A 14826-nucleotide genomic window follows, 5' to 3' on the forward strand; every position below is an offset into this window, starting at 1 on the left:
GCCAAAGATTTACATGTCAAATTTCTAAAAATTCACTGCGATTCATTACTAGTTGTGCAGCAAGTAAACAATGGTTTTCAAACAAAAGATCAGATATTATTGAAATACCTAGATATTGTCCAAAGGTTATTACACGATTTTTCAAAAGTTGAGATCAGCCATATACCTAGAGAACAGAACAACAGAGCCGATATTTTGTCAAAATTGGCCACAACACAAACACAAACTTCAACCCTATTCCAATCAACTCTAACCAGACCAAGCATTGATATACTTAATATCCTAAGCACAAGTAATGAAGAGGGTTGGCAACAACCCTACATACATTATCTTCAAAACGGTACTATTCCAGAAGAAATTCAGGAAAAGAGTAAATTTAAACGACAAGCCTCCTTTTTTACACTGATGAATAACACTCTTTATAGGCGAGGATATTCTCGACCTTTGCTAAAATGCTTGAACAGGGAAGAAGCTGATATTGTCTTGGCAGAAGCCCATGAGGGCATCTGCGGAATACATTGCGGTGCTCGGACCTTAGCACGAAAGGTACTCCGGGCAGGCTTTTATTGGCCGACGATATGGGACGATAGTAAACAGAAAGTCAAATCTTGTGACAAATGTCAGAAACACTCACCGATGATTAATATGCCAGCAGAACATCTTCATCAGGCCGAGGTAAGCTGGCCGTTCAACAGATGGGGAATGGACATTCTTGGACCATTCCCCACGGCCCCAAGACAGGTGAAATATTTAGTGGTTGCAATAGACTATTTTTCAAAATGGATTGAAGCACAACCCTTGGCAAAAATCACATCATCCCAAATGATAAGTTTTGTTTGGAAAAACATAATTTGTAGATTCGGTGTACCACACCATATTGTTACTGACAATGGTCGGCAGTTCACTGACCACAATTTTAAGGAATTTTTGCAGAACTTAAAAATAAAGCAGCATTTTTCGTCGGTGGAGCACCCACAATCAAACGGCCTAGCAGAGGCCGCTAATAAGGTCGTCCTTCAGGCATTACGAAAGAAACTTGACGACGCAAAGGGAGTATGGGCCGAACTTGTACCAGAAGTGCTATGGGCGTACAACACCACAGTACATTCAACGACAAAAGAAACGCCATTCCGCTTAGTCTATGGATCCGAAGCAATGATCCCTATGGAAATATCACAAAGTTCCCTCAGAACACAGTCCGAGCATCAAAATGAAGCTCGGCAGGCAGAGCTTGACCTGATTGAAGAAATTCGAGAAACATCAGCTATCCGACACCGAGCACTACAACAACAGTTAAGCCGACGATATTCACGAATAGTTCAGCCGAGAACATTCAACGTCGGCGACTTGATCTTAAGGAAAACTGAGCAAGCCCGCCGACCTCCTTCCCATGGAAAGCTCGCCGCAAACTGGGACGGCCCCTACCGAGTATACGAAGTCCTCGGACGAGGAGCCTATAAGTTGGAGCAATTAGACGGAACAAAAATTCCAAGCACATGGAATGTCAACTCTTTGAAACGATATTACAGTTAGAAAATAAACCAGCACTCTTTTTCCTACTTTGAGGATTTTTTCCGAAAGGTTTTTACTCAAAGAGGTTTTAATGAGGCTGGTGCAAAGTTGTACAGGTACTATCAATAAAGTCTAAATCTTTTCAAGTAATTTCAGTAAGCGTCAATTTCTATTTGAAGTTCCAAACAAACTACCAGTCATTAACAAAAAGTACCATTTAACACAAAAAGTCGCATCATTTAACTACGGATGCGCAAACAGACATATCAGTTATCACGCCAACAAAAGGCTACAGAACAAACGATTAGGAAACAGAAAATCCCTAATCATACAGACTACAGAAAGCACGTCTAAGTGTCTTTTAACAGAAAATAAATAAAAATCAGTCAGCCAGATTATCATCACCCTCTTCAGCAGTTTCTTCATCATCAACAAGTTTCCTATCCTGAACTACTTTCCCGGGATCCATAGCAGAAAAATCAACATCAGGAGCAAGGTGCTTTGCCTGGTTCACAGCCCTCTGAAACCCTTCAGCAAACGCATCCAAAATGTCACCCTGTTTGCTACTCTCAAGCTCTTTAATTTTCGCCGACAAATCAATAACTCGGTCAGTAAAGCCTAGTAGGTCACCTTCTTTCTTTTTCAGCAAACCAGAAAGGTTTTCACGACACTCTCGTTCAACCTTCAGATCAGTTTCAACATCAGAAAGCTTCTTTTTCAGGTCAGTCAAATTCGACTCTTTTACTGATAACTGATCTTTCAGTTCAGTAAATTTGCTATGTTCAGAAGCCAGCCTCCTATGTTTTTTCTCTTGACTACGCCCAATACTGGCGAGTCGGAAACCTAACACCTGAAAACCAAAAATAAATATCACAAAAAAAAAAAACAAGACCTGAATATCACAAATATGTTCGGTAACAAACCTGTAGAAACTGATCTACTGCCACATCTCCAACCTCTCCCACCCGATTCATATCCGACACAGTTTGTACAACCTCATCAGCTACCACATTAAAAGGGAATTTCTTACTCCATACTGAACCAGACTCCCCTTCCTCTTCGAAAACATGAAGCTTTTCTTGATTCACAATAAAACTCGATAAATCCTCAAGAGGAATGTTGTTGTCTTTAGCCACCACCTCCTCGGCAGTACCAGACTCTGACTTCCTCTTTTTGAAAACAATCCCCTTCTTCTTTGGCTGAGGTTGGTTAACCTCGGTGCCACCATCCGCCTTATCAGCGTTCGATGAGGAGCCATCAAAATTCTTTGCCTTAAAACGTGATCTCAAGCTCGAAGCAGTAACCCCAGGGAAATTTCCAGCTACAACATAGAGACAAAATTCTTCAGTACATATATTGAGCAGCTAAAATCTCGAAAAAACCCTCATAATCAAAATACCTTACCAAAATACTCTATAACAGCCGATTTATTTTCCTCCCACACAAGTAGGTCGGACACAGATATTAACCCTCCCCTATCAACCATCTCCATTAGAAATGAGATAATACACTCATTTCGGGAATTAATGAGTTCCGGACCCAGTATATGCTGCGGTTGACAGCACCAGTACATGGGAAATTTTTCCCCCAAATTTTCGTCTAGATAAAAAGGAAAATCTTCATCTTTCGATTTCACTTTCAAAAACATCTCTTTGAAATCCTTAAAAGAGGATTTGTAAAGTTTGAAAATTGAAAACCCTGGAATACTGTTTAGATTAATCCACAAACCCTTCCAAACCCCCTTGGCTTGGAACAGACAAAAAAACAACTCTAACTCCAGTTCAATCTCAAGGAAATCCATCAGAGCCTGGAAGCACCTGATGAAAGCCCACCCATTCGGGTGTATTTGAGACGGAGCACAATTCATCTGTCTCATCACATCACATTCGAAAACAGAAAAAGGAAGCTTAACTCGCAGTTCCTCCATTACGCAACTATACATGTAAAAGTATTCAAAATCTGTTTTTCTGTGGAAAACCCGGTCAGACCGACTGCATGGCAGCATCTCCACCCGAAACCCACTTCTAACTATCCTTCCCAAGTTCACCCTATTTACACTCTCCATATCAGAAAATAAGGACGCACGAATGTGTACATCCTGATCAACCCAACCATAACTTTCGTCATTTTTAAAACCAACAAAAAATTTTTTCTTTTTGTCACTCATTTTCAAAGAACAAAACAGAAAGCAAAAGTATTAGAGAAGAAGAAGAAGAAGCAGTTTTTACTGACCTCTAGTACTCATTTCTGCTATAACAGTTTCTGCCTCCCACTCAAAAACCTTAAGAATTCCACAAGCTTCCCTAGCCACTAATTTTAATTTAACTCTTCAGTTCAATTATAACATCCTGATCGTTAACTTAAAAGCCACACTAAACGGTTATCAAGTCTCATGGGAAGTTGAACCAAGCAGTAATAATTACACTACACAACACCCAATGGGCAATCCCATCTATACCTATGTCAACAGTAAGTGCGGAAACGAGACACGTTGACCTGGGGGCTCCATACACCGAGCTATAACTCGCCAATTAAAAGCTCAACCTGTCTCCTCTAAGTCAGGCCAAGCTTGGGGGCTGTGATATGAGCTGTATGGTCGGTTACGAGTTATAAGCTCGGCAACGTATTCGCCATCACAACCGATCTTCGGTTACAATCAGCATTTATTCTCACTCAATAACGTCGGATAAGCAATAAATCACCTCTCCAAACGTTACGACCCAAGTCTAACGTTCGGCAATAAACAGATTTAAAAGGAAAGGCAAAGAGAGGAGAAGGTAAGAAATCTTTCACAAAAAACAACCTTCGTACATATTCTCTTATTAACTTGATCGTCGGAGTGCCTTTGCAGGTACCCACCCCCGTGTTCCTTCTGGTGGACGAGGTTTCGGATCGTATCTTGGGAGTCTGCCGACCTATCTAAGAAGCGACCTATACCTCGGCCGGAGCTGGTAAGAACAAAAACTAAATCAAAATTGAATATTTTTATACAACTCAAAATTTTAGTAGCAAAATTATTAATAATTTTAAAAATTAAAATAAATCAACTCACAAATAAAAATAACAAAAATAATAAAAAATAAATACCGTAAAATCACAAATTATAACCTACTTTAATAATTATATATAATTTATAATTTAAATTAAATTTAATCTTTCCTGTAATTTAAAAGTTAAAAAATTACTTATAAATTTATCCAAACAGACCCTAAATATTATTAATTCTATATAGCTAAACTTTTTAAAAAAAATAATAATATAATTTCCACCAACCTAGCAGGCATGATCCCCTTAAAGATACAATTTACAAAAATTGTCTAAATCTGTAGAAAACACCATAAATAAGAATTTCTCTTCAAACATAAATGTAGCGTTTTGGTGGAGAGACATACACTGAAAGACTGAGAGACTGAGGTTAAGAGACAGAGACAGAAACAAATTTTAGTATTCTGTTTAGTGTAAAATAGGAGACAGAAATTAAAATAAGAATGAAATTCTAATTTAATTTGTACAAAAGATAAAATTGGAATTAATTAATTGAAATGAGGATATTTTAGGTATAAAATGTTATTAAAGTTTCAGTCTCTGGCTCTAAAAATTTCAGTCTCTTGTGTTCTCATTTTTTGGAGATACTGAAATTTTAAGAACAGAGACAAAAATTTTAGTACTAATCTCTCAGCCAATAAATATGATATTGAATCTCAGTCTATCAATCTCTATATCAGTACTTCAAAACAAACGCTACCTAATTGAGAAGGTGGTGGAGGGTCATATATTATTAGTTTGTTTATAATGGCCTTGATAGAAACGGATACCAGTTTAATAAAGCCTCTTTCCTTCTGAATAATTTGAAATTGAAAAGCCAACATAAATTCCATGCTCTCTACTTTAAGCATTAGCTACCTCCTCATCATTATCACTGCTCATCATTATCATGGTTAGTCACGTAAACTATGCATCCTGAACAAGATCATCTTCAATGACTTACACTTCTAGCAATGCATTTTCTGCATTTTTCAAATGGAAAAAGACATTATGTATCACAGGGTACTCTCCAATTGGTTGAACATTTGAGCGTCATCAACTGCATTTTCACCATCATCGTTATCATCAGTTATATCCGCGGTATCAACTTCGGTCGACAATTCGTCATTGTTGATGGTACCATCGGATTCTGACAAGCCAATGAGTGCACACAAACTTCATTCTTGATAAATCTAGACTGTCTCAACAACCCAGTTAACACTTCAGCACTTGTAGTATCATCTTTGTCCTGACAAAGTTTAAAGAATGCAGATAAGTTTGTCGCCCTTGGTCTCCATTTGTTTGAAACATCGGCCACAAAAGCTTCTTTAAAGCAGGACAGAGCCTCCGAAATCCTCTCATCAGCGATATGCCCAGAACAAATAATCTCCCAAGTTTTTGAATTCGGAATTCCACCACCTTCAGTTATTTGTCTAAAGAAACCCAGAGCTTTGTCAGTATTTCCTTTCTTGACATAACAGCCTATCAGAAGGTTTGTTATTCTCGGATCATAAGTCGAACTTGTTGAAAGCCATTCCTCATAAATTTTTTCTGCACCCTCAATATCATCCAGTTTAACCAGAGAAGCAATAATAGCATGGTATCCCAAGTTTGGTATAGTGGCAAACAATGATTTATAAGTACTCCACACACGATAAACGTCGTCTTTCTTTCCAACACTTCCATATAAGCTCAGAAGATAATGAAATGGTACTCTATCCCGGCCTTTGATTCTACTCTCAACCTTTCTTAAGCAGCCTACTGCTTTTTCAAACATATTCATATTTATATACATTGTAGCCATTGTGCTGAATGTAGTCCAATTAGGAAAAATCTTCGGGTCCTTCACCATCTGGTCAAACACCTCCTCCATCTTTTCTATTGATCCTCGAGAACCACATGAAGATAGACAGATATTATATGAATAGATATCGAGCCGTATGTTTTTCTCTCTCATTTCTGAAGCCAACATATCAACTTTATCATAAACCTTAAGGTTCACATACAAAGTCATCATTACATTAAATGGTAGCGAATGTACTGCATAACCTTTACTCCTCATTTTGTCAAATAATGCCTCTGCCTTTTCCTTCATTCTATATCGCACGTATACATTCAAAAGAGCTCCATAGGTCCTTCTATCTGTTAACTTATCAGCCAGACTCAGAAAATACTCTTCTGCACTAGAAACTCCATGAACCTTGGAAATCAGATCTAATTGAATTGCTGCATCACTTGAAGATACACTAAACCTCTCTGGTTTGTTGTTCATCCAAACATAAACCTGTAACATTACACCAATTGCTTTCATAAATAGCTAATATTAAAACATTATGAGGCAGAGACATATCTGTAATCACAAAATTTCAAAGGAAGCATTCCATTTAATAGAAAAGTGGGAAAAATGGCATTGTAAGTATTGCAAAATCTATAATTTACAATACAAAAGGATAATATAGGAATGCTTGTACAAATACTTAAAGCTAGGGAGACAAAATATTGTAAATGATTGATTTGATTTCATTCAATATATATCTATATATTCAGAAAACATTGTTGGTTTAACATATTTCCACAACAAAGCACAAGATGTATTCTATATCAATGGCTGATTTTTGGCTGTAAGACGCGGAAAAATAAACTAGTTTATCTAAAACAAAAAGGTCGTAACAACTAACAAGTACCCGTTGCCTTCGGTGCGGGGGATTAAGGTACCTTCCCCGTGTCCGCTGTACTCATTAAGCACTTAACTACTTATATAGAATGAATTTACAAAATTATCCTCGCATAATCTGAAAATAGTCAAAATACCCCTAGACCTGACCTTTACAATCTCCTCCGCCCCAACCTCTGCATTCACTACTCTAAATCTCCGATTCTCTTCTTCTCATCCTCGCCACCGGCCCACCGTCTGCCGCCGTCACGCCGCACACTAACCCTTTTCTCTGTCTCTGCTGTTCCACCCGTTTGCCGCTGTCCTCTGCTTTTCTCGTCGTCAGATCCGTTGCTGCCATCTTCCACTTGTCCCGCCGTCCTCTTCCTCGCCTCCGTTCTCTCACCTGCTGATTTCGCCGCTGGTATTGGTACTTGTATAAATGATCTGATTTAGTGTTAAGTTGTTCTGTTAATTGTTCATTGCCGAGGAAAGCATGTTGTAGCATTCTGGAGCAGAACATCCTTGAAAACTAGACCCTGTGATCGGGTATATCTATTTGGATCAATGATGTGAATCAATCAGGGATAGTGTATGAAAAGGCTCAATTAGAAGATCTGTTAATTTTGTTGTCAATGAATATGCTTGTTATTTAGGGTTAGTTTTCATTTAGGAGTATAGGTTGTGTATTCTTTTTCGCTGATTTGGCTATTGGACACTAAGATTTTTAGAATCTTTCTACCCTCTCCCATGGGGCTCATTGCCGCTTCTCATGTTACAAAAGTTTGATTCAAAAGTCTCTTTGAGATACTACAATTTCATTTTTTCTTGGAAGGGTCTCTTACATCAATATGTTCTTCAGTATTATTATTTAAAAGCTTGACACAATGTGATGGTTTATGGATGCATATGGATTTTTGGTCCAGAGTGGCTTTTCAGCCTCTTGGCTTTGGATTTGGATTTTGAATGGTTATTCTCAAAATATTAGACACCACTGATAGAAGGTTGGTGTATACTTTCGGCTATAGCTCTTAGGAATAGTTTCCTTTATTATAGTTCTCTGAGTGAATGTGGAATAGATTACTCTCGTTGGACATGGAAAATAAATAAATAAAGAAAATTTTTTTTTCCTGGGATTTTTTTTTTGCTGGATTATCATTTTCCTAAATGGTGATGTTGCAATGTTATCTTAGAATTACATTTTCTGTAGATAAATGATCTACATGCTTCTATTAACCTAGTTTGGTTACTTCTACTAACCTAGTTTGGTTACTTTATTATATGTTTCAGATAACGCAAGGACATAAGAGTTGTTAGTAAAATGGTTTCCTTTGAGATGAATGATCGCAAAAGTAAGTGGAATGTGATACTTTTTGTTGTTGTAGCTGTACTAATGGTGTTATATTATGTGGTCTACTGCATCTAATGCTTGTGTTTGAGACTTAAGAGTAGATTGTTGTAGATTAAGCTAGTAGTTCCTTAAGTTACTTAGATATTCAGTTATTTGGTCAATGGGCTTTGGTTTATTTTAAGGCTCTGCATTTTATTTCCTTTTCTGGTGTTTTCTTTTCTGTCTATACCTTGAATTTATCTTCAGTTCTTTTCATGGTCAAAAGAAATTGTACCCAAATATTTTTTCGAGTAATAAATTGATTACTCGAAATTAATTTCACTTCTTGGAACTAATTGGATTTGGCTAATATGATATAGTTTCCAAGATATCTATTAGTTCCTTTGTTTTGCTCTCACATTTTTCCATTATTCCTGGCACAAGGATTAATTTGACAAAACTGTCTATTGGACATATCTAAGTTACGTAGTCGGAATCTACTTCTGTCATATTTTTTACCTTATTTACAATTCCTCCATCTGAATATGTTTATGGGATGGGCATATGATACAGAGATCGGTTTAGGGTTAACTGGATTTGGTATATTTTTCTCATTCCTTGGGATTATCTTCTTCTTCGACAAGGGATTACTAGCTATGGGAAATGTAAGTTTCTATTCTATTTTGAGTCCCTTGCTTAAGTAAAACTTCTTATTATGGTTTTTATAGTTAAGCTTGGAAGTGGTCATTGAATTTGGATTTGACCCTAGCCTCAAATTGGTCTCCGGATTTTCAGTTGCTTTAATTTGGACCCCAAATTTTCACTTGGTAACTTACATTAGTTCCTCGAGAACTTTTTGTTAACGATGGGGTGGCATGACATACTAATGTTGAAAGTCAGTATCGAATGTCAGAACATGGTTAGGCTATGTGTAATGGAGTGATGACGTGTTGGTTAGTGACACAGCATTTTGACATGAATGGTAATGCCATCCGTCATGACAGTTTGTCCACGTGTCACGTATAGCAATATGATTTGTTTACACATGTCATCAAGTGACTCTAATAGGTTCCTAAATTTTCACTCATAACTCATTTTAGTTTCTAAAATTAAGGGACGGGAATCAAATAGAAAGCACCTTTTGACGACTAAGTTACAATGTATCTCTCTGGGGATGCTAAGAATATTTGAAACAATTAGTTATTGAGATAGTCTCTCTTATTTTGTTTCATAAATTCAAAATTCTTAATAATATTTTAAACCCTAACCCAATTTAAACCATTTGTAATGATAACATCCTAGTGATATATAGACAAATCATGTTACATCACATGTACCAAAATGACACGTGGCATTACCGTCTGCGCCAATATGCCATGTGTCACTAATTGACGTGTCATAATTCCATTAAGCACAACTGAATCATGTTTTGACCTATGACACTAACGTGAAAACGCTTGAGGGACTAACGTGATTCATGGCTCCAAATTAACGTAATTTTAAATTTAGGAAACTTCAAAGACCACTTTGAAGCTTAATTTGGGATTTTGCTATCGTCATCTCTAATGCCTTGTTTTCTTGTCACTCAAATCAGATCCTGTTTATTTCTGGAGTGTCCTTAACCATTGGTGTGAAATCCACTATGCAATTCTTCACGAAACGAAGTAATTTCAAGGTATATTTGTTACATGTGTACCCCTCTCTCTCTGTATTGTAGTAAACTTTCAACAATAATTTTTGTCTTTTCTCTTAAGGGATCAATCTCGTTTGGCATTGGATTCTTGATTCTCATCATGGGATGGCCTATTTTGGGCATGATCATTGAGGCTTATGGATTCATAGTACTATTCAGGTTTAATGGAATTGAGACTCGTGTGTTCTGTTGAATTGTATATCTGTAATTGAAGCTAACCATGTATTCATTTGCAGTGGTTTCTGGCCCACACTGGCTGTTTTCTTACAGAAGATTCCAATTCTTGGTTGGTTGTTTCAACAGCCATATGTCCGATCGGTAGGTATTTGTAATGTAATGTAATTGAAATGCCTTACCACCTGCCAACCAACTAGACTTAAGTAGAAGCAGCCGACACTTTTGTGATTTATCGTAGCTGCTATATTAAAAAATGCCTAATACCCTAAATCAATCCCTAAGAAAATTTTTAATCACACTTTAGTTCTCAATAAATTTTAATCACCAAATCAGTCCCTAAATTTTTTGTTAGATAAATTAGTTCCCGTATCAAATTGTTCGTCTATATGGAAGAACCAGTTTGAGAACTTCAAAATTGTTTAGATATTGTTGTTGTCTTTATAAAATATCGATAGGGATTAATATGCCAAACTTTTTACGAGAATTTTATATGATTGATTTGTTTAATAAAATAGAAGGTTAGAAATTGATTTGGTGATTAAAATTTGGATTAGAGCGTCCTACTAAAAGTTTATTGGAGAGTGGTTTGGAGTATTACTCTAAAAAATTTATGTTCTGGTCAATCAGCGAAAAATTTACAGTGTCTCTGATTGTTTGGAGCAATTTGATTTTAATTTCCATTGATAGATGTAAAGATAATGTCAATGGAGGGTGTAAAAACAACACCTACACACAGTGCATCAAGCTAAAGTATTGTGAATTCGGATAATAAACATGGAAAAAAACTTGAATTTTGAGTACAAAAAACTTTCCCTTGTTCAATAAGGTTGTATTGAGCTACAAATTAGGCAATGCAGGGGAAGATTAATGGTTAATTTTATCTGTGTATCTATCTATGTAGACAATGTAGAATGATACAATATGAGTTTTTCCAGGCTTTGCTTAGATATTGTGGAAAATGGTGGAATTTTCAACTTGAGTCTGCTAATTTTCTGGTATTCTCTGCAGTTGTTGGAACGTTATAGAGGCCGGCGAGTACCCGTGTAAGAGAGGAGGAATCGGCGGAAACATTCTGTAGCTGCTAGCAAGCAAGCACGTTTATCAGTGTATGTAAAGAAAATACCAGCATATGGGAGATACCTGACTGTGAATTGAGAGTTGGCACTCTGATGCTAGCAGATGATTGTCACTTTTAACACGATAGTCATGTATGTAGTGACATGATAGTCATGTATGTAGTGGAAAGAGTTCATTGATTATGCGTCGAATTAATCAATTACGCAATCTTTGTTCAAAGGATAAGAATGATAATTTCTTATTTGGGTCAGTGTATGTAACAGTGCCTTCCGACAACACACTGCTATAGGATGAAAAAATTTGACGAGTTGCATGTGTTAATTTTCCTCGTTTCAAACTAAACATATCCGTAGGTTTATTTAGGTAAAGTTTTCATTTTTCACAAGTAGTTTATTAAAATTGGTCTTTGAAAAATAATTTCTTAAAAGTTGTATTATCTATGTAATACAAATCAAATTAAAAGTAATTTTTAATAAATATAAATAATAATTATGTTTAGTAGAATAAATTTTAAAATTTAAAATAACCATAGATATAAGTAGAGAGAATTTAGATCATCAATAGAATTTGGTATCAATAATTTATTGAGAATAAATTTGAATATTTATTTATATTATAGTTAAATTGTTTTAAATTTGATAAATACAAATAAATTTTAAAATGTTTAAATATTTTTAAAAATGTCTCTTTTTTAAATGCTATAAAGACATAATTTTTTATTTACCAAACGACAAGTGAGATACTTATGGGTTTTGAGAAGCACACCTATTTCTTTGAAAAAAATTTACCAAAGCAGGCATTAGCCTGCCAATGTCAAAAGCTCATTGAATCCACACTGATCTATTGAACGGCATCCATGTTCTCCAATTTTTAAATTGCTAGCAGCATATGAAAGTCTGTTTGTAAAAGAAAAAGAAAAGAATCTATACATGCTCTTGAGTTGAGTTCCATTTTAGTCTTTAAAAATGGTAATTTACAATAATTTAGTTTCTGAGATTTCAATTGCTCTAAATTAGTCGTTTAGATTTAAAAAAGTGCACCACGTTAGTTCCAAATACATTTTTCGTTATCTGAGTAACTTGATTTAGTTATTGCCATGCTGACAAGAAAAACGAGTAGATGACGTAGGAAAAAATGAGATTGAACCAATTTGGTCCTTTCCCCTTTTTATAACTTATAGCAAATAATGTTCATCTCATTCTTCTTCTTCTCCATATTCTTCTTCCCTGTGCATAGTCGCAGGTCGTGAATCATGATTGATGTAAGACCTGCAAAAATATTAACTAGTTAATTAATTAATTAAAAGTGAGTTAAGAGCGTTTAAACACTCCGGTCTGCGCTATAAATTTAAAATTCAAAATTTAAAAATTTACAGATAAAAATTTAACTCAAAAAATTACTTAGAACGCAAAAATATAATTAATTGTGAAAAAATGCGTGCTGGTGTTATAATTAACTGTACGGGCTATACTGCATATAAAAAAAATAAAAAAGTAGAAATAACTAAAAAAAAATAAATCTACCGATGGTTTTACTAAATATTTAAAACTTTTTCAACAAAAACAAACAATACATATTGACATACTTAATATTAATAATACATTATAGTATTACATACAAAATCAATTAGAAAACCTACCCCTCTGAATAAAACTCTAACTAACAAGGTGAGAAAAAATAAACTCTAACAAGTCAACTCGTAAACATAATCTTCTATGCTCCTGTAGCTCCGCACTAAACCTTCGCACCTATAGCTAAAATGGGTAGAAATATGGGGTAAAAATTGAAAAGTTCTTTGTAGGGTTAGGGTGTATTGTTATGTTCATTCTAATATTTGTTACATAAGAATTCCACAACATAATACTTACAATCTTCAACAGATGGCTAATAGCAACAAACCTCACAAATACAAACAACTTTAATAAACCAGAGATACAGAGAAAATCACAAGTCAAGAAGCACACACACACAATCAAAAAAACACATATCACAGAGAAGTATGCACAAACAAGTATGATACATGTCTATCCTGTGTAGGCCATGAACTCATATGTCGGTTGCCTACCCGCTCCCGACATTACTCGGGCACAAGTCCCGTATATGGCTTTCCAAATGCATACAGTGTGCATATAAGTCTTACGGCCAGGCCGCATACAATGTGACTTTTAAACATGTTGTAATATGCTTATATTTGAAAAACCGTTCACAGTGTGTGGGCGTCCCCACTACACATTTGGCCCTAAGACCCAAATAAGGTTGCATCTGCCTCATGTGGCAGACAGTCTTTTAAAGTCTTTTTATCTTTGTCCTCTGCTCTCCTGTGCCAAATATCCCTTTAGTTAATACATTCTTTTCTTTTCTGTGCTATATTCTCCTGTAGCAGAGGTTCGTTAGATTCTTTTAGTCTTTGGTCTCTACTCTCTTGTGGCAGAGATTCTTTTAACTAATATATTTTTTTTTTGTTCTCTGCTCTCCTGTGACAGAAGTTCTTTAATCATTTTCTTTTCTTTTCTTTTCTTTCTCATCATTCTTTTAATTCCTTATTTTCAACATCACAAACTATCTTCACACTCTTCCCTCATCTTTTTCTAAAGATTTTATAAAGAGAGAATCATGAGATCCTTATCTTAGATTTGTCTTTCTAAAACTTTTAGAAAATCTTGTCTGTTTACCACTCTCTATTTATTTTTCATAATACTTACAATAATATTCTTATAAAATAATATCTTAATAAATAATAATTATAATACTAATTTACTCTAATGTAAATGATTAATTTTAAATAAGTATTTAAAATAATATTTATAATACTCTTAAAATTTATTTTATAAAATCTAATTTTCAAACTTTTATTAACTACTTTCTAAATCACAAATTCCTTAATATTTTATAGAATTATATTTAAACCTTAACTCTTTGTTTCATATTTATAAAAATAACTCTGAACTTTTATAAAATACTCATTTTATCCCTGAACTTTATTTATTACCCAACATACCCAAAAAACTTATATAATTATGATATTAGACTCAATCTTTTCATAAAAATATATTTATATCCCCCAAAAAATAATTTTTCATGGCGGTTGCTTTCTTCACAAAGAATCGAACCCTTCTTATTTTTGTTTCAAAATATACATTTAAATTTTAATCTGTTTTTGAGTTTTACAGTTACTGATTTTTTCACAACTTTTAATTTAATCTCGTGACTATCAAATCTCATTAAATTTATCTCAAAATGCCAAATCACAACAACTCCAAAATCATCAAAACACCTCAGCTAGCTGTTCATACATAACCAAACCAAAATCTCAAGCAAACAACAATAATTCAACAAAAATTCAAGATAAACTTAATCAAG

The 14826-nt window shown here is 35.0% G+C and overlaps 1 protein-coding gene and 1 pseudogene across 3 annotated transcripts; one reads left to right on the forward strand and one right to left on the reverse strand.

Annotated features, from left to right (window-relative positions):
* Positions 1-5330: 5330 nt before the first annotated feature.
* LOC112703155 (pentatricopeptide repeat-containing protein At1g02150-like) lies at positions 5331-6845 on the reverse strand (annotated as a pseudogene).
* Positions 6846-7164: 319 nt separating this feature from the next.
* On the forward strand, positions 7165-11773 carry LOC112703156 (vesicle transport protein GOT1). 3 transcript variants are annotated; one of them, XM_025754489.3, is made up of 8 exons: positions 7320-7613; positions 8116-8193; positions 8480-8541; positions 9093-9184; positions 10114-10194; positions 10274-10371; positions 10449-10530; positions 11398-11773. In XM_025754489.3, the coding sequence occupies exons 3-8, from the start codon at positions 8511-8513 to the stop codon at positions 11434-11436; spliced, it is 423 nt and encodes a 140-aa protein (XP_025610274.1). In that variant the 5' UTR covers positions 7320-7613; positions 8116-8193; positions 8480-8510; the 3' UTR covers positions 11437-11773. The 3 variants fall into 3 exon arrangements, with proteins under 3 accessions (XP_025610272.1, XP_025610274.1, XP_025610273.1); XM_025754487.2 differs by lacking the exon at positions 8116-8193 and having other exon boundaries at positions 7165-7613; XM_025754488.3 differs by lacking the exon at positions 8116-8193 and having other exon boundaries at positions 7322-7619.
* The last annotated feature ends 3053 nt before the right edge of the window (positions 11774-14826 follow it).

Source organism: Arachis hypogaea, chromosome 7, assembly GCF_003086295.3.
Source record: "Arachis hypogaea cultivar Tifrunner chromosome 7, arahy.Tifrunner.gnm2.J5K5, whole genome shotgun sequence".
NCBI classification, from domain to species: Eukaryota; Viridiplantae; Streptophyta; class Magnoliopsida; order Fabales; family Fabaceae; genus Arachis; species Arachis hypogaea.